The sequence below is a fragment of the Cucurbita moschata genome, unplaced genomic scaffold, assembly GCF_002738365.1.
Source record: "Cucurbita moschata cultivar Rifu unplaced genomic scaffold, Cmos_1.0 Cmo_Scf00047, whole genome shotgun sequence".
NCBI lineage: Eukaryota > Viridiplantae > Streptophyta > Magnoliopsida > Cucurbitales > Cucurbitaceae > Cucurbita > Cucurbita moschata.
In genome coordinates, this window is record NW_019268563.1 from 293802 (window position 1) to 314044 (window position 20243).

The 20243-nt window shown below is 34.1% G+C and overlaps 1 protein-coding gene across 2 annotated transcripts in view; it reads right to left on the bottom strand.

Moving 5' to 3' along the window:
• Positions 1 to 3383: 3383 nt before the first annotated feature.
• LOC111434891 (WAT1-related protein At5g64700-like) overlaps positions 3384 to 20243 on the bottom strand; it is a 39838-nt gene continuing 22978 nt past the window's right edge. The window contains exons 1-7 of one of the 2 annotated variants that reach the window (XM_023072219.1): positions 14105 to 14285; positions 13960 to 14022; positions 11467 to 11583; positions 7097 to 7349; positions 6861 to 7019; positions 5886 to 6037; positions 3384 to 3625 (exon numbers count right to left, since the gene is read on the bottom strand). In XM_023072219.1, the coding sequence (XP_022927987.1) occupies positions 3481 to 3625; positions 5886 to 6037; positions 6861 to 7019; positions 7097 to 7349; positions 11467 to 11583; positions 13960 to 14022; positions 14105 to 14274 (1059 nt within the window). In that variant the 5' untranslated portion in view covers positions 14275 to 14285 and the 3' untranslated portion in view covers positions 3384 to 3480. Of the gene's footprint in view, positions 3626 to 5885; positions 6038 to 6860; positions 7020 to 7096; positions 7350 to 11466; positions 11584 to 13959; positions 14023 to 14104; positions 14286 to 20243 lie in introns of those variants that run through there. The other variant, XM_023072218.1, reaches the window with a different exon arrangement.

Here is a 20243-nt window from a genome sequence, read left to right on the forward strand (position 1 = left end):
ATTATTTGATTCATTCTCTCTTGAGCAATTTAATTAATTTATCTTTTTCACAACAATCCTGCTCAAGAGACTTGACTTTATCAATTAATGCATTTTTCTCATCACACTCAAATACATGCTTTTCACAAGGTACATCAATTTTAACAATATTATGATCCTTCTCTTTTAAGCAAGAAATTTCATTTAGTAAAGACTTATTTTCAATAATTGAAGTCTTATATTTCTTTTTAAGCACAACATACTTTGAACTAAGTTTTTCTAAATCAATTGTCATTTCATCAACAAGTTTAAATAATTCATGATAAGAAAGAGATTCAAGAGTTACCTCATCTTCTTGTTCATCCTCTTTGTCACTGTGAGCCATGAAGCAAAAATTTGATACTTGTTCGTCACTTCCACTTGCACTTTCATCACTATCATCCCAAGTAGCCTTCATTGCTTTCTTCTTGGATTTCTTAGATGATTTGAGGAGAGAACAATCCGTTCTTATATGACCCGGCTTTTTACATTCATAACATATTACCTCATCATTTTTGCTCTTTTCACCTTTTGACTCTTTTTGATTTGTGAAATGTTTCTTGAATTGTTTCTTCCTTTTAATAAAATTTTGATACTTACGTGTGAAGTAGGCGACATCATCTTCATCAAGGACGTCCTCATCTTCAGAGTCAACTTTGATGGACTTTAGGGCTATACTTTTCTTCTTTTTGGATTCTTCTTCCATGTGCCCCTTCATGGTAATCTCATGTGTCATGAGAGAACCAACGAGTTCATCCAAAGGAAGCTTTGTGAGATCCTTTGCTTTTTGAATCACCGTCACTTTTGCCTCCCAACTTTTAGGGAGAGACCTAAGAATTTTTCTTACATTTTCGGAAGGAGAATACACTTTTCCAAGATTTTTCAAAGCATTTAAAATATTAGTAAATCTAGTAAACATATCACCAATAGATTCATTTTCCTCCATTTTAAATAGTTCATAATTATGAACTAACATGCTAATTTTTGTTTCTTTAACTTGATTGGTTCCCTCATGAGTTACTTCAAGAGTTTTCCAAATTTCATATGCCGAAGAACACATACATACTCTATTAAATTCATCATTACTTAAGGCACAATACAGACAATTGATAGCACTAGCATTCAAAGAACATTTTTTCATATCATGCTCATCAAATTCATTTTCTAATTTAGGCACCTCAATATTATTAACAATTTTTATTGGAATGTAAGGACCATTACTAACATTTAACCACAATTGATAATCAACTGATTGCAAATAAATTTTCATTCTAGCTTTCCAACATGTATAATTTGTTCCATCAAAATAAGGTGGCCTAGAAGTTGATTGTCCTTCACTAAAACCATTTTTAACACGTAGGTTTGCCATAAGCTCGAACAATAAAGTTTAGATAAAAAATCTATAGGAGCAACCGGCTCTGATACCAATTGTTGGATCGGTATGGCAACCCTAGAGGGGGGAGGGGTGAATAGGGTTTTAACGATAAAAGTGTTTAAACGTGATTAATTTTTCTAATGATGAAACTTTTTACAAATAAGTAGAAGATGATAATTACTATAGCAAAGTAATTCAAGCCAAAACAATAATCAAGTAGAACATGCAATAAATCACACTAATAATTTTGAAATTAAATAGGAAAGAGTTAGAGAAAATGACACTGTAGTTTTATAGTGGTTCGGTCAAACTCGACCTACTCCACTCCCCAAGCGCCTCTTGGGAATTTGAATAAAGAACTTTCTCGACTCTTTCCACGGATCTGAGCCAAACCGCTACACCGCTCTTTTTACGAGTTCAAGAGCAAACTCAATCCTTTCCACTGCGCAGGATCAAACCGATACAAGTATTTGAGTTTGATAATAACACACCACAACTCTCTCAAAGAGTAGATTTACAATTTGGGATACTCACAGCTATTTCCTCACAATATAATAATAATCCCTCTCAAGAATAAGATGAAAAGAAATAAACTTGTAAGTTTGGAGAGAGCAACAAACAATGGAGACTTTGAACAAATGAGGATTGGAAAATGTATGTAAGTTGTGTATTTTAAAATATGGGGAAGATGAGTTTATATGGAGGAGAAAAGTGGCAAAATGTAGGATTGAATATTGACCATTGGATTGTGTTAGGAATAATGGAAGGTGGAGATTAAAAGTAAATAAATAAAAAAAATTTCTAAATTCATTTATTTCAAAATTTTAATATAATAGTAATATAATATAATAATAATAAAAAGTTATGTGAGTAACGGTAAAATGAAATTCAAAATTTATTATAAATATAATAATATAATAATAATAAAAACTATGTGAGTAACTACCAAAATTTTAAAATATAATAATATAATAATATAATATAGTAATAATAAAAATCGATGTGAGTAACGGTTAGATTCAAATTTATATTTTGTAAAAATAACTTTATTTAAAAATATAATAATAAGAAAAGAAAAGAAAAAAAAAACTCCACCATTTGTTACTCTCCCAAAATTATAAATGTCATACTTTGATATATTTTGATTTGTCCATCATTTTGATTTTGCTGACACATCATCACGTCGGGTATGTTGTCTCGATTGTAATTTCTTCGTTTTAGCTCTGATTTGAGTAATTGAAAAGTCGTTGGAATTGTTATTCCCGACCTTATACTGTAGACAGTTCAAAATACTGAAAATAGTTAATAATTAAAAGTAGGTTTGTTGTCATCAAAACATTTGATTGAAATTAATTAAAGTGAGATCATGGGCCGAAAAGCCAACATGCATGAATGTATTATGTTTAGAATAGGGAACTAGAGCTAGACTGGTTTCATGTGACGTAGGTCACTATATTTTTAGTAGACGGATCATCCTAGGATCGTGAGCGACAATTAGTTGTGTAGACCTTTGTGCAACAAAAAATTGGATTAGCTTTAAAAGGCTAATTCCGAGCGACATAGAAATAGAAGATGTGATTTAAACTACCTAAATTCCCTAAGAACCATGTAAACGAAAATTTAAGATGGCTTATAGGGCCATTAGCAGGGAGAACGATATCACTAAAGCCCGACCACATCCTATTCCCTCTAGACCTCAGTAGCGCTATTCGACAACTTAGATCGAACCTAGTAGTGCCCTTGTCAGTTGGTAGGCATGTCGGGAGAAGTAAAACAAGTTTCATTCAATTTCCTAAGTGCTAAAAAAAACATTGGCATAGTATTTATTAGGTCTCTCTTCTTTTACTCATTGATACGATGGACTATGGAGCGTAAAAATATTTCTAAACATACAAACGTTTTGACACTTATCGATTTCCTCAGCAAAAATTAGTAAATCGAGGTACATGTTCAGATTTTCCATCTTAACTTAATTATATAAACTAAATTTGAAATATACAAACTAAAAAGGAAATGAAATCTAAGAACGAATAAAAAAAAAGGCTTGTCACATTCAAATATTTCTAATCAAGGAAGATTGTGAATTGTCAAGATTGAGATGTCTCATTTCCCCTCACTGGCAAACCGCATTCTTTGTCAATTTGTTTTAGCTCTTCATTAACTTTTTGCTCTTTGTTCTTTCCCCATAGCACACTGTAGAGACCTCCAATCAGTAAGAGCCCACCTATACCACTACAACCAAACAAAAAAACAAGATTCATAAGAATTATTATGCAATTTATTTCAAAGAGTGTTGTTTTGAAATAATAATATGTCCAAGTTACCAAAAAGAATGATTTTTAAGAATGATCCTGAAAAGGACAAATCAATCATTGGAACTCAATCTCATACAAAATGAAACTCTCAAAAGATGAAAAAGAATCAATCATTGGAACTCAATCTCATACAAAATGAAACTCTCAAAAGATGAAAAAGAATGATTTTCAAGAATGATCCTGAAAAGGACAAACCAATGATTGGAACTCAATTTCATACAAAATGAAACTCTCAAAAGATGAAATCAATGTACTTTGTTCGGGGGACAAAACCAACATCTGGTATCAAAATCAACATCTGCTTGTACTACGAGTCTTGGACATCAAGAGAAGGTCTGTCAGTGGGATAGTCCATAAGTAGTTTCTATTGCAATATTCATTTTGAAGCACGTTTATCTTCAGTAGGTCGGTTAGCAGCCAATCCAAAGTTTAGATTATCATCGGAATGACGCTGAGATAAAATGGAGGAGTGTCAAACTCTTGATGCCGATTGCACCCAAAAAGTTATTGATAAAAAATTATTAGTTTAAGTTAGGGGAATGTCACAATCCACGATGCAATTGTGTCGTTAAAAAAGTCATCGAGAACGATAACTAGTTTAAGTAAGGGAGAGTGTCACAACCATACTATGAAGATAGTAGATTGTGATCCCTACATGTAGATAGACAAAGTGGCAACTCTCAACTGGCACCCATCTACGTGAAAGCTAAGTGCTATGATGCCACTTAGTAAAGATAGATAGTGGCATCATCCAACACACCATAAAAAGTGTTCAATAAAGCCAAATTGAGGCATAATAGAGACAAAGGCAAAAGATGGATAAGAGCATTAAAGAGAGGCTCAAAGAAGAAACTTGGAGTTTCGATATAATTTTGTCATATGGCTCTGGAGTTAATTCTATCATTATGAAATACAAGTGCTTGATAAATTTGGTGTCGATCAAACAATCGATGGACACCCCACAAGGTCGTATAACCGTTTTAAAAATCATGTCTACTCCTGTAATACCAAAAATGCCTCAAAATATACTAGAACAGGAAGCATGTATCAGCTCTCCACCACTTTCGGGCCCTGTGGCCTAAGTGAGCTACCTTCTGGCATATACGTATGTCACAATGTGGGCGAGGGTTGCAAGACAAGTGTCTTGAGGTTCTTCCTTTTAAAATTGTTTTCAAGGACAATGTTAAACGACATGGGTGTGCTTACATTGTGACCCAGCCCATATGTTATTGGTTGATATATTCACCCGCTATCCAGTATGGTATCCATAGATGACTCAACATGAACAAGAGAAGGTTCATTCCTCAACCAAACCTGGATGGATGTATGTTCGAGATGTCCTGGCAATATAGTGGACTCATGGGGTCTATTCTTGACAAGTGTATCCAAGCGAGCATCACGAACATGCGGGTCGCGTCGTTGAAAACTTAGATGACAAGATGATGACGGATGAGATATGACGTTACATATGAGAGACCTTGGCCTAGAGAATGAGCAAAGTCATGCCAAAAGACTTGGACTAGAGGCGAGGCAAACCGTTTAGAGTTGCAGACAATTGAACATATACACGGAATGCCTCTTGTCTATGTGAAGACAGAATATCCAGGCATAGGGTTTTGAAGACATACAAATATTTGAGAGAGACTGAGAAGTTAGGGTAACAGCTGAATATCTAATCCAAGCCTAACTAATGGCTTGAGATCATTTGAGAGAGACTGAGAAGTTAGGATAACATTCTCTGGTTCCAATTTTGTAATAAACTTTTGAACAACAATTTCATTTTATCTCTGTCTTTGATTTTGTCCCGTAAACTTGGTATTATTTATTTTTCAATTGCTTGTAGAGTGATTTCAATCTCAAACCAGGGTTTTTGTCTTCAGACATTTGATCAACAAGATAATTCGAACCTTCAGACATTTGATCAACAAGGTAATCCGAACCTTATTTTCTCTTGGGGTGGTTCCTTATCATTTTGACATTCTTGAGTATATTTAGATTAAAGGACTTATTTTTTAATAAAATTAGATTAAATTCTAAAGATTTACCATCGCTTCCAATAAAATCAAATTAATTTTAGAGTTAAACATTTAACTAGGATTTTGTATATTACTAAGGTTTAAGATTCAACATACTAGGATTACCATGAGATCTCAAATGAAATCAAACACTTAAGTTACCTTCCAAGGCTGATACTCTCGCCAAGAAGAACGGCAGAAGAAATAGTTGTAATGACGAGAATAATTGGTGTTGACATGGCTAAAAAAACTGGTCCTTTCTTCTTAATAATCCATGTTTGAAGAGAATATGTAACCCCAGTTGCCACTATTCCCTGCATCAAATATTTTGATATTATTGATTTGGTAAGTATGTATATAAAAATGGTGAGAAAAAATAGAAAAAGTTGTCAAAATAAATTCCAGGATATTTTAGTCATTTATGTTCAGGTATCAGGTGCCAAATTCAAATTTCAAATCATTATCACAATCTTAGGCATGAGACATTTGACACTCTAGTAAAGAATGTAAATTGTAATGTCTCATGACAAATGGTATCAAAGTAATATCTATCCTAGTAGGATGTAAATAAAGGACAAACCAAGGGTGAAGCTAGCGGCCACGAGAAGCTAGTGGCCATTTGACGCCCTAGTAAAGGATGGGTAGGTGAACAAATTGATACCACATCCAAATGAAAGTAATTTTGAGGATAGGATCCTTGAGAAAGACTAAAAATAATTGAAGTTACTATCTATACCAACAAGGTGTATTTTCTTTTTGAGTGACTCAAGGATAAGAACTCCAAAATTAAGCATGCTTAGCTTTGAACAATTTTAGGTTGGGCGACCTCGTGAAAATTTTCCAAGGAAGCATGTAAGTGAGGATAAACAAATGCGAAACCACCTATTTTGGTATGTGGAGATAAACTTCCCTCTTAAAAGTGACAATTAGGTAATGTGGTGTATGTGGGATAGACTTTACTCTAAAAAGTGACAATCAGGTGAGGCAATCATGTCGCATGAGATACAGGAGAATGTCAGAGCCATCGAGTACCTATAAACAATCACTTTGAACTTGTTTGTGCATGCAATCACAATGATAAATTTTTAACGTAATCAAAACGCAACTAGATTTTATATTACCAACAAAATGACTTACACAATATGCGACCGAAAGAAGTCTAAGATTCCAAGACAATTTCCATTCGTCAAGGTTTCTCTCCAAAGCAATGGCAATAACGAAGGATTGAAATGAGCTAACAAGGCACTGAAGACTAGTGAATAGAAGTGTCGAAGGATAACATTTCAGTACAAACGCCTGCGTTAAACCAAAGAACTCGGGATAAATGTTTTACGATCACTCATAAAAAGACATTAAAAATAATTATGAAGTACCTGAAGAACAAGTGATAAAGCCCACAAGGTATTTGAAGCCATCATTAGGAAGCAACCCTTAATCCAAGTTTGGGTTGAAGCAACATGAAGTGGATTTTGTTGATGTTTGTGTATAGAAAAAAGGTGGTGATTGTTAAAGAATGTGAGTTGAGGGCCTTTGTAGAAAACCAAAACCAACACACCGCCCATACAAAAAACTATTCCTCCAACCTTTGCTAATCCTACTATTGACTTTAGCCTCAACGTCTCCACCCTGCCAAACATTTTCTTTTCCCTTAGAGATTACCAATGAGGAAAATATAGCAATGGAAACGCTTGAATGTAACGCTTTTAAGTATCCGATAATATTTTTTGGGGTCGGGTTTACTGTAAATAATGGTAAATATAAGATCAATTCTGAATTGAATAAATCATGTAGCAGTTGGAAAAGTGAAAAAAAAAAATAGAAATAAGAATGTAGAGTGCTATTAGTACAATAAGAAAGGTCATTGTAGGGACCAACATAGAAAGATGATCGAGGATCTAAAAAGAGTAGGGAAACAAAAGGCTAATAATGTGCATGACTCCTTAGTTTGTATTAAATTGATATAGAGTATAGTAACTACACATATGAATTGAGAATCTTAAGGATCTAATTTCAAAATTATATAGAGGAGAAAATGCTTGGAGAACTCATACATTCAAGAAAAATATAAAATAAAAATGGTAAAAGACAACCTAGAAGGATAGTTTGGTCATTTTGCCCTCCTTGTAATTAAGCACCTAAGGAGGTTAGTAAAAGATAAGCAAAAGAAAAAAAAAAAGGAAAGAAAAGGAAGGAAAAGAGAGGAAAAGAGAAGAAAAGAAAAGAAGTAGAGAGAGAAAGAAAGTTCTAGAGAGAGGGAAGTAACAGTTGTAATGGTCGTGAGGAGTTTGATTCTGGTCGAGTTTCCTTCACGAACCCTTCACAGAGTCTAGAGGACAAGCATTTTGGATATTTGAATCATCCAAAACCGTCAAGAATGGAGGAAAATCCAAAGGTAAGTTCTTGGATCCTGTTCTCGAATTTCTCTTAGATCCGTGAAGAATATTAGAAGTGAGGTTTTGAAATTTGAGTACATTAATTTAGGGAGTATTGTGCCCAAAATCTATGAAGAGACTATTCGGATCAGAGATAGGAGTTCTAGCATTTGTCAAGATCTATGAGTGTTAAACTTTTGCCATGCGTCAGCGTAAGAAAATTTAGATTCCCGGTCGCATTGGTGAGAAATTTAATAGATAGACAGATGTTGCTATAGCTTCTGCCTAAAATTGATTTGAAAGTCTCCTTACTTGTAAAATATTTTTTGTTACCTCCACAATAGTTTGATTTTTTCGTTCAACAATTCCATTTTGTTATAGAGGGTAAGGAGTTGTTAAATCTCTTTGGATGCCATTTTCTTCATAAAATAGATTGAATTATTTAAATATGAACTCGTCACCTCTATCTATGTGAAGAAGTTTAAGGTGGCTACCACTTTAGTTCTCCACATAACTTTAAAATTAACTGATAGTAAAAATAAATACTCCCACCAAAGAATTTAGTTTGTATTTGTCCACATAAATAACATGAATTAGTTCTAGACAATTTGAAGCTCTTTTAGCTTTCCGAATAGAATAGGTCTTCCTAGTTTGCTTACCATAAATGCCTCCTTCACATAAACTTATTGATCAGTTTTGGTAATCCGAAAATCATACCTTTATCCTTGGGTGGCTTCAAGCCCTTCATATGAAGATACCCATATCCCAGATGCCAAAACGTCGAGTTATCTTTTGTATTAGCAGCAAAAGCAAAATTTCTCATGTTAGAAACAACCCATGGAAACACCTTATTTGAAATCATGGCAATTTGAACTTTGTGACCTAATTTCTTATTTTAATGACACTTGTGTTGTCATCAAATAGAATTGAATATCTTTGAGTCATTAAGGGTCACACTCAATAAATTGTACCCTAAAATTAGGCACAAATTGAACTAATAGTTTTATGTTATCATGAATGGTTTCAACTTTCACCATCATTTTTCTTTCAACTTGCATCTCTCTTGTTCGACCATCCGATATCAACAAACCATACATTTTCTTTGGGTAAATATAATATAAGTCATAAAAAGTCTCTCTTCTTTTTCTTCTACAAACCCTGAACAATGTCATAAATTTAAGAAACTATACTAACAACCTCCTCTAAATTTGGTCAAAATTTAAAATCACACCTCAAATGCATCCTCATACATTTCTTGAAACATGATCAATTTACTTATTTCATCCTCATACATTTCTTGAAACATGATCAATTTACTTATTTCATCCATTCTAAGAGTAAAAACTATCTGCATAAACCAACAGGAGTCCTTCTAGCAAGATTTGTTCTCACTCACACGCAACTAGGAAAATTCTTAGGAGGACACCCAAAGTAGAATTGCTCAAGTAAAGAATGTTTAACCTTCAAGTTCCTATGATTGAGCCACGGAAAATGAAAGTACTCTTTGTTGATATAGGTAATAACTTTTAATTCTTCTCATTCTTTCTTAACTATCATATTCTTAGGATCAATCTCATTCAGATATGATCCTGAATCATTCATGTATCCCTCCTTTACTCGAGACGACAATAAATCTTTAATTCATCATTTTCTTTATTAAGTTGTAGCCATGATCTTCTCACAATACAAGCTTTTGAACTCAAAGAGCACATATTTGAGTGTGTGCTTCCTTTTGATTAAACCATAGGAAGAAAGATCCATTATGGATTCCTAAAAATCTGCTCCCAAGATGGCAACTTTGGAATTGTGACGGGTGCTCTTTTAAAAATTGATTCTATCAGCATCATCCATCCTTATTATGAAAATGATATTCACCAAATGAACACGTTTTCTAATCTCAATCCTTTTTCAGCGAGATTTAGACACAGGTTTTTAGTACGTGAGAATATTAGAGAGAAACCAAGAAGTTTGGAGCTTGAGAGGCAAGACTGTTGTCTATAAGCCTAAATAACAGAACGAGGCCTATATTGTAACAATCTATGTTCAGGATTCAACACTTGATTGTCCTAACATTCTCGTGTATTCACTGCGACACAACTACGTTACTTGTTTCTCGCTTTAAAAGTGAAGACTATTCTCACAGATTAACATGGGTCCTTTAAAAAAAAAAATTAGGTCATCTAACATAAAATTGCTCCAAGCAAAGCAGAATTAACTCTGGAGTTCCTATGATTGAGTCATCGAAAAGAAAGTGTACCTTGTTGGTATAGGTAATAACTTTTTTCTTAGTTATCTTATCTTCAAGATCATTCTCATTTAAATGTGATTTTGGTTCATTTATGTATCTCTTTTGCTCAAATATCACTGTAAGAACATAATTGGACTCTTCACAATGTTTGAAGGTTGTATCTCTTGAGAAGAGACGTATTGAATCCAAATATCTGTTGACAAGGATATTTTGACACAAATGTTCAACAAAGTTGAAGGTGTTATGGTGGTTGATTGACTATGGATCTATCTTTGGGGTGTTTTAGTTCTAAAGTTCCTTATAGATCTTGAATCTTGAGGGCTTCATTTGTAATGAACTGGCATGTGCAAATTGACATGTTCAATGTTGATTCTTTATTTCTTTCCAAGTACTTATTTATTCCAGAGGTACTATTCGATTCGCTTTCACCAACCAAAGCGAACGATTAAGTGGACACGAATACTTTGATAGAATAAAGATATAAGTTTTGAAATAAATCTCTAAAGAATAAATTTCTTTTGAAGTATAAAAAGTATGGATTTGATTAGCTCTAATATCATGTGCTTGACTAGCTATTGACAATACAATGCTTTGATACTTTGATCGATGAGAATTAGAATTGAAGGTTGAAAGAAGATTTTGTTACAGAGGTAGAGGTAGAGGTAGGGTTCATAAAATCAAAGGTTTAAGGTTCATGAAAAAATTTAAAAGTGTCTAACAGGTTCATAAACTTTCAATATTATGTCTGATATATCCCTAAAAATAAAAATTTTCTCATAGATATTCACTTTTGTGTGTTATAGATGATTGACCTAATTAAAATTTTTAAGAGTTTACAAATTTATTAAATACAAAATTGAACCTCTCGAATCTCGTTACATATAAATTTTAATTTTATATAGCTTTTAGATCCATTGATTTTTTTTAAATTGAAACAAGAACTTAAAAGCTTATTAGACATTTCTAAGATACATAAATCTATTAGACACAAAATTTAAAGTTTTAAAAACTATAACGTCCTTAATTTAACCTAAAATTTACCTTTTTTTAAAGTTGAAAAACGTATTAGACATAACTCTAAATACGTAAAAAGAAGCTCATCGTTTAAAGATGTGTAGTTTACCTGAATAGAAGGGCAAAAAGAAACGTAATAACAGGAATAGCATTTATAGTTGCTGCAGCTAAACTTGCTGATGTATAAATAAGAGCAACTCCCTGGAGATCAAGACATACCGTTATCCTGCAAATAGTTCAATCAGGTTAAAAAATTACACACTAACATTACGAAATTATGAGTTGATTATTTTAAGTGAAATTGAGGGTTCAAATGATTCGAAGAGATGTGACAAATCTCGATTACTCAACCTAAACCATAAATAATAGGTTGGGTTAGTTTTTTTTCTTTTTGGATTGGGTTGAATTTTCTAAACATAGAAAATCCTAGTGTTAATTCACTGTTTGACGGTTTTTTAAAAATAGAAAATCTTAGTGTCAATTTACTGTCTGACGGTTTTTAAAAAAATAGAAAATCCTAGTGTTAATTCACTGTCTGACGGTTTTTTTTTTAATAGAAAATCCTAGTGTCAATTCACTGTCTGAGGGGTTTTTTAAAAATAAAAAATCCTAGTGTCAATTCACCGTCTGACGGTTTTTTTAAAAATAGAAAATCTTAGTGTCAATTCACTGTCTGACGGTTTTTTTTTTAATAGAAAATCCTAGTGTCAATTCACTGTTTGACGGGTTTTTTAAAAATAGAAAATCCTAGTGTCAATTCACTGTCTGACGGGTTTTTTAAAAATAGAAATAGAAAATTCGAGTGTCAATTCACTGTTTGACGGTTTTTTTAAAAATAGAAAATTCTAGTGTCAATTCACTGTAGGACGGATTTTTTAAAAATAGAAATAGAAAATCCGAGTGTCAATTCACGGTTTGACTATTTTTTTAAAAATAGAAAATCAATTTACTGTTTGACAGTTTTTTTAAAAAAATAGAAAATCCCAATCAATTCATGGTTTGACCGTTTTTTAAAAAATCAACCTGACTTAATCACTGTCTGAGGGGTTTTTTTTTTAATAGAAAATCCTAGTGTCAATTCACTGTCTGAGGGGTTTTTTAAAAATAAAAAATCCTAGTGTCAATTCACTGTCTGACGGTTTTTTTAAAAATAGAAAATCCTAGTGTCAATTCACTGTCGGTTTTTTAAAAATAGAAAATCCTAGTGCCAATTCACTGTCGGATCGTTTTTTTAAAAATAGAAAATCCTAGTGTCAATTCACTGTCTGACGGGTTTTTTAAAAATAGAAATAGAAAATTCGAGTGTCAATTCACTGTTTGACGGTTTTTTTAAAAATAGAAAATTCTAGTGTCAATTCACTGTAGGACGGATTTTTTAAAAATAGAAATAGAAAATCCGAGTGTCAATTCACGGTTTGACTATTTTTTTAAAAATAGAAAATCAATTTACTGTTTGACAGTTTTTTTAAAAAAATAGAAAATCCCAATCAATTCATGGTTTGACCGTTTTTTAAAAAATCAACCTGACTTAATCACTGTCTGAGGGGTTTTTTTTTTAATAGAAAATCCTAGTGTCAATTCACTGTCTGAGGGGTTTTTTAAAAATAAAAAATCCTAGTGTCAATTCACTGTCTGACGGTTTTTTTAAAAATAGAAAATCCTAGTGTCAATTCACTGTCGGTTTTTTAAAAATAGAAAATCCTAGTGCCAATTCACTGTCGGATCGTTTTTTTAAAAATAGAAAATCCTAGTGTCAATTCACTGTCTGACGGGTTTTTTAAAAATAGAAATAGAAAATTCGAGTGTCAATTCACTGTTTGACGGTTTTTTTAAAAATAGAAAATCCTAGTGTCAATTCACTGTCTGACGGGTTTTTTAAAAATAGAAATAGAAAATTCGAGTGTCAATTCACTGTTTGACGGTTTTTTTAAAAATAGAAAATTCTAGTGTCAATTCACTGTACGACGGATTTTTTAAAAATAGAAATAGAAAATCCGAGTGTCAATTCACCGTTTGACTATTTTTTTAAAAATAGAAAATCAATTTACTGTTTGACAGTTTTTTTTTAAAAATAGAAAATCCCAATCAATTCATGGTTTGACCGTTTTTTAAAAAATCAACCTGACTTAATCGACCCATCTAAGTCAACCAACCCAAAAATGGATTTACAATCCAATTTTTCTCTAATCTACTTTCAAGATTATTATTTGATATTTGAGTTGTATAAGATTTTAGTTATTAATATAACATGTTTCGACGATAAATAAGATTATTTTTTTTTAAAAAAAAGGACAACCCGACGATCTAACCTAAAAACAAAAGACGGGTTAAGTTGCATTCTGAACTCTATACGAGTTGCTCAAGTCTCCAATACAACCAATCTTTTATTTTTCAGTCGGTCCAAAAGATTTCCTTAATTCAAAAGAATTAAACTCTGGTATGTAACTCTATTCTAGTTCTAAGCTCTCGATCCGGTCTAGAGCTGGTATTACACAAAAACCCTCTTAAACCAGCTTTACACAGGATCGAGAAATTAGAACTACCATAAATTTTATCTTACTCAGAAACGAAACAAAGAAAGGATGGAGAAATAAAATCATACCCAAATAAAGAAAGCTTAAAGATCTTGGCGAAGGTGACAAATGAAAGGGGAGGCGCAGTTTTCCTGAGAAACAAACAGAAAATCAAACCGAAAGCTAAGAAAATGAAGAAAGAAAAGCAAAAAGTTAGACTAAAAAGTGAGTTACCATTCAAAATACAAAGCGATGGGCAACAAGAACACAGTGGCTATGGCTTGCCTATAGAAAACAAAGATAAAGTTGTTCATTCCGCCATCAAAGGCAGCTTTGGACAGCAGAAACATTCCTGCATAAATGCTATGTCTGAGTAGCACTGCAAAATAAGGCTTCTTTTCCATCTCCCTCCAACTCTCTACGTTCATTGCCTCATAAAGATATCTTCTAAATTTATAGCGTTTTGGTTTCCTATGGGCCAAAAACAATGATTATTTTGGGGGCCACTTGTTGAAGGATATGAATGGGTTTACCCACTAATTATTCAGCTATAGTTTCCATTTATAAAAGGAGCAACTTTAGTAGAAACTAAGAGGATTGTGTTTGCTTTATTTAGCTCGTCTCTTTTAGAAAACAATACACAATCTGTTCATTCACACGTTTGTTCAATTATTCAAGGTGATGAGACTTTTAAGAGGTCTATTTCTTTTATCTATGGTTCATCTGCATATGCATATTGTGCATATGTTAGAGCGGAGAACATAAATAATTGGATTTCAAGTGCAATTTTTTTAATTCTAAGCATGGTATTAGATAGCATTTAAAAAAAAATAGAAACCACAGATAACATAAAAATATAAGTAGGAAAATCCTAAAAGTCCTCAAGAATAGAACTCCCTCAAGACTAGAACTATATTTGAAACAGAAAACTAGACAAGTGACTCCTTAACATTCTCTCCCTTGAACTTATTCCAGTTTTTTTTGACAAGAATTAATTTAAGTCTAAAATATCACATACACCAAGCTCTTTATACGGTTTCTGAAATGTTTCCAACTTGAGAGGCTTTGTCAACAAATCAGCAAGTTGATCTCGAGTACCATAGAACACTAAGTTGATAGTGCCTTCTTTTGTAAGATCTCTAAGAAAATGAAATCTCACGCTTATGTGCTTAGAACGACCATGTAGAACTGAATTTTTTGACAGCTTAATAGTTGAAGCATTATCACACATAAGTTTGGTTCCTTTTGTCTGTAAAGAATCGATCTCTTTGAGTATTCTTCTCATCCAAATAGCTTAACATGCACATGCAGCAACAGCAACAAACTCTGCCTCTGTGGTTGATAAAGTGACTATAGGTTGCTTTCTAGATGACCAAGCTACTGCTCCTTCACTCATCATAAACACATAGCCTGAAGTGCTTTTGCGGTTTTCTATGTCGCTGACATAGTCACTATCAGTAAAACCGACCAGCTCACTCACTCCTCCCCTTTTGTAGAATACACTATAGTTAACTGTACCTTTCAAGTACTTCAAAGCTCTTTTTGCTACTGCAAAATGTTGTTGTGTTGGACAAGCCATAAAACGACTTATTAGACTAACAACAAACATAAGATCAAGACGGGTGGCAGTGTGATACATCAAGCTTCCTACTATCTGTTTGAAAAAAGTTGCATCCATTTTAATGCCATTTTCATCTTTACCAATTTTTTGTCTTGAAACAATGGGATTACAAACAGAGTTGTAATTTTCTATCTCAAATCGCTTCAAAACCTCAGTTGTATACTTTCTTTGACATATAAAAATGTAATCGGAACGTTGTATTACTTCAATCCCTAGAAAGAACCTCATCTATCTTAGATCAGTCATATCAAACTTCTTTTTCATAGAACATTTAAATTCTCCCAGTAATGTTTCATCATTGCTAGTAAACAAAAGATCATCAACATATATGCTTACAATCAAAATGTTACATTTTTTTCCTTTTAACAAAGATTGTATTCTTACTAGAACTGCTTTCAAAACCTTCTTTGATGAAGTAGGATTCGATTCGGCTGAACCATGTTCTAGGTGCCTGTTTTAACCTATAGAGTGCTTTGTTGAGCTTATACACCATATGTTCACTCCCCTTTTTTTCATAGCCTCTTGGTTGTTCTACAAAGAAGATCTTCTTTCAATTCTCCAGGTAGAAAAGCTAATTTTACATCTAACTGATAAAGTTTCTAGCCTTTCTAAGCGGCAAAAGCTATGATCATCCTCACAGTATCCATTCTAGCTACCAGCGCAAAAACTTCGTAATCAATTCCATGCTCTTGTGTGTAACCTTTTACCACCAATCTTGCCTTGTATTTGTCAACCTCTCCAAGCTCATTTAGCTTAGTTTTATAAATCCATTTTACCCAAATTTTCTTAGCACCAGCAAGTAGAGCTACTAAGTGCCAGGTCTGATTTTTTTCAATGGATTTAATCTCCTCATCCATGGCAATCCTCCACTTTGAGTTTTTGACTGCTTCCACTTACTTTACAGGATCTAAATTTGTAAAAAAATGTCATGTTAACATCATCTTCTTCGGACAAACCTTCACCGGAAACATAATTAGTTGACCATATAGGTGGGCATCGACTTCTACCCTCCCTTATAGCCAAACCTGGTTCGATTTCAGTAGCAGGTGCAGCAGTAGGTTCAGCAACAGGTGCAACAACAAGTTCAATTTCACCATATGAGTTAATCGATGAAGTTGAACCTGTGTATTGTTTTGTGTCTTCGTCAATTGCAATTGAAATTTCAATGCTTTCTCCCCAATCTAAATCAGTTTCATTTTTAGAATTTTTCAATCTCATTCACGATCCTCATAAAAAATTACATCACGACTAACTATGATTTTGTTTGCAAGAGAGTCAAACATTTTGTACCCTTTGGATTCACCGCTGATTCCAAATGAAACTCAACTTACATTTTTATCTTCAAGCTTTTTCCTCTTAGCATCTGGAATATGAACATATCCCACACATTTGAAAACTCGAAAATAGTCAACTGATGATTTTACTCCACTCCAAGCCTCTTCTGGTGTCACATCTTTTACTGCAAGAGTTGGTGATCAATCTAAGACACGATTCACCACATAACAGCTTCAGGCCAGAATATCTTTGGTACTTTCTTTTCTGTTAACACAACTCTTACCAGTTTCATCACTGTACGATTTTTGTGTTCAGCTACTCCATTTTGTTGTGGAGTATAAGTTGTGGTCAGTTGTCTGTTCACTCCATGTTGCTTGCAAAAGTCATTAAATTTTGTCGAATTGAATTCTCCTCCTCTATCTATTCTCGGGCATTTTATGGGCATTCCAACTTCTTTTTCCACTAGAATTTTGAAACATTTAAAATGGTAAAATGTTTCTGATTTTTTCGGGAAGAAAGTACATCCATGCCTTCCTAGAAAAATCATCTATAAAACAACACATACCTTTTTCCGCTACTTGAAGGCGGAGTAATCGGACCACACAAATCAGCATGAACAAGTCCCAATTTTTCAGTTGCTCTCCACTGACTGCATTTTGGAATCAAAGTCCGATGTTGTTTGCCCTTTATACATAATTCGCAAGTGATGCTTGGATCAACAATTTGCGGCAAACCTTCCACTATGTTTTTATGTTTCAAAATACAAAGGCCTTTGTAGCTGAGATGACCATAACGATAGTGCCAAAGTGTTGATTGATCTGTATTAGAGACTTGGAGACAGCTCCCTTCAGTTGTTGTGATTGATGACTTTGCAAGCAAAATGAACATTCGAATTGCACTCATAATTGATTCTACTATTTTCCCCTTTTTGTGGATGATAAATACTGCATAGTCCATTTTTGAATCGTACATATACTCCCTTTTCTTGAAGTTGTCCAACGCTCAAAAGATTGTTTTTAAGTTCAAGTGCCCAATATACTTCTCCAATGGTATAACGATTTTCTTGCAAATACAATTTTACAATACCTTTTTTCATACACTTTCATTCTGGTATTATTTCCAAGCTTGACACTGTGAGTAAAAGTTTTATCTAACCTTGAAAACATATTTTCATTACCACACATGTGATTTGAGCAACTCGAGTCTAAGAACCAGACATCACTTCTCTTTAAACCATGGAGTTCTACATAGGCCATCAGCAACATCTCATCTTCTTCATCAAGCGTAGCATAATTTGCTTCATTCTTCCACTTTGGACATTCATACTGAAAATGTCCAAAGTTGTGACACTTATAACATTCAACAGTTGCTTTGTTGAAATTTATTCTCCCTCTTCCACACCCTCTTTCTCTATACGTTCCTCTCCCTCCATTGTTTGTACTTAGTCGACCTACAACATTCAGCACTTGTTCTTCATCACTGTTGCTGGGGCGTCGAAATTTCTGTTCATACACCACTAACAAACTTTGTAACTCATCAATGGACATAGTACCAGTATCTTTTAATTTTTCAATGGATACTAAAATGTATGTAAATGGATACTACAATGTATGTAAATTTGTTAGTTAGGGTGCGTAGGATTTTTTCTACAATTTTCTTTCCTGGCATTTCCTTTCCATTGCTTCTCATCTTATTAGCAACCTGCATCACTCTTGCAAAATACTCAGTGATCATTTCATCTTTTCTCATCTCCAAGTGATTTCTTCACTCTTTGGTTTCCACCAAACTTTCTTTTTATTGAGTCCCAAACAATCTTGGATGTGCGACGGTCCAAGATTTGTTCAAAGACAGTTCGATCAATCGCCTGGTACAGGTAATGGTTTACCTGATGACCCTTGACTCTAACATCGTCAAGATGTTCTTGTTGTGCAGTAGCCAATTATGTCCCTTCTACTGGTTTCGAAAAACCATTCTCCACCAAGCTCCATAAGCCTTTTGCTTTAAGCAAGTTCTCCATCAATTCACTCCAATGATCATAGTGACCATCGAAGTGAGAAATTTTCGTTAATGTTTTGTCGTCACTCATTCTCTCAGTGTTCGATCACTTGAAGATTGCATCCTTGACCTAACAGATAACCACAGGTTATCTCTAGGCTCTAGGCTTGTCGATCTTGATGTGTAAAGTCTTTGTATCATGTTAGGCTTCACAAAAGTTTCCGGTGCTTGGAGTTGAGGCGCTACCTCAAGAACACTCTCACAATCAGGTGGGGACAACATGGTGAGTGCTAGCCTGCTCGTCATCTGTGGGAGGTAGTTGGTGAACCCATCCTACAATCCATGGTGTCGCCCAAGGTTGGGGGCACTACCCTTGTATGTACTAGCTCGGCTGATTACTCGCATGATCAACGTCTCCTATAGCTCGAATCCTCTACACAGGGTAGCCCAGCTAAACTCTCTCACATAGATCACACAAATCCTAACTGACCTCAGACCTAGCTCAACGATAACAAATTCGAGCGAAAGGGGTCTAGAGGCTCCTTGACGTCACACCGTCAACTACCAGCCTAAGTGGTACCTTTATTTCCTCTAAGGCTATCATGGTGGTCATCTATGTTGGAAATAAACTGAAATGAGAGAGAAAAAGAAAAGAAAGAACCTAAATGGAGAGAGAGAGAGATTATTATTTTTTTGGTTTTTAAATTCAGTCCAAAAAAAGCCATACTCCTTTGGAAATGAATAGTTTATGAGTGAGAAAACGTGGGAAGAAAATGGGAGAGTTATGGTCATTTTTAGTGTTAGGAAAACTTATAAATAGGCTCTCTAATGGTAATATCAGACACAGAGCAAAAGAAGCCGAACAGAAAGTATAATAGAAAAAGGCTTTTGAGAATTTTTTGTCTTCTCTCCCCTCTCGACACCCCTTCACAGTTTCGTGGGAGTTATTTAAATGAGTTAGTTTCAGAGCGAGCGTCTATTTGTATCTAAATGAGTTAGTTTCAGAACGAGCGTCGATTTTCTACAAGTTGGTATCAAAGCAGCTTTTAATTTCAACAAATTGGTAGCAGAGCAAATTTATTTTCTACAAATTGGTATCAGAGCTGATGGTGAACATGATGGGACAAATGCCGCTACCACGATTGATGAAAACAAACTACGATAATTGGAGCATCCAATTGAAAGCTCTTCTCGGTTCGCAAGACAGATGGGAGGTGGTCGAAGAAGGTTTCGAAGAACCGAAGGATACTATGGGTTATACAGCGGCGCAAAACAAGGCGCTAAAAGAATTACGATCAAATGATAAGGCAGCATTATACATGCTGTTCCGGGCTGTTGACAAGTCGGGCTTTGAGAAGATTGCAAGGTCAACTACTTCAAAAGAAGCGCGGGACACTCTAGAAAAGATGTTCAAAGGAACCGACTGAGTCAAGCAAGTGCGTCCTCAGACTCTGCGTGGCGAGTTGGAGAGCATGAAGATGA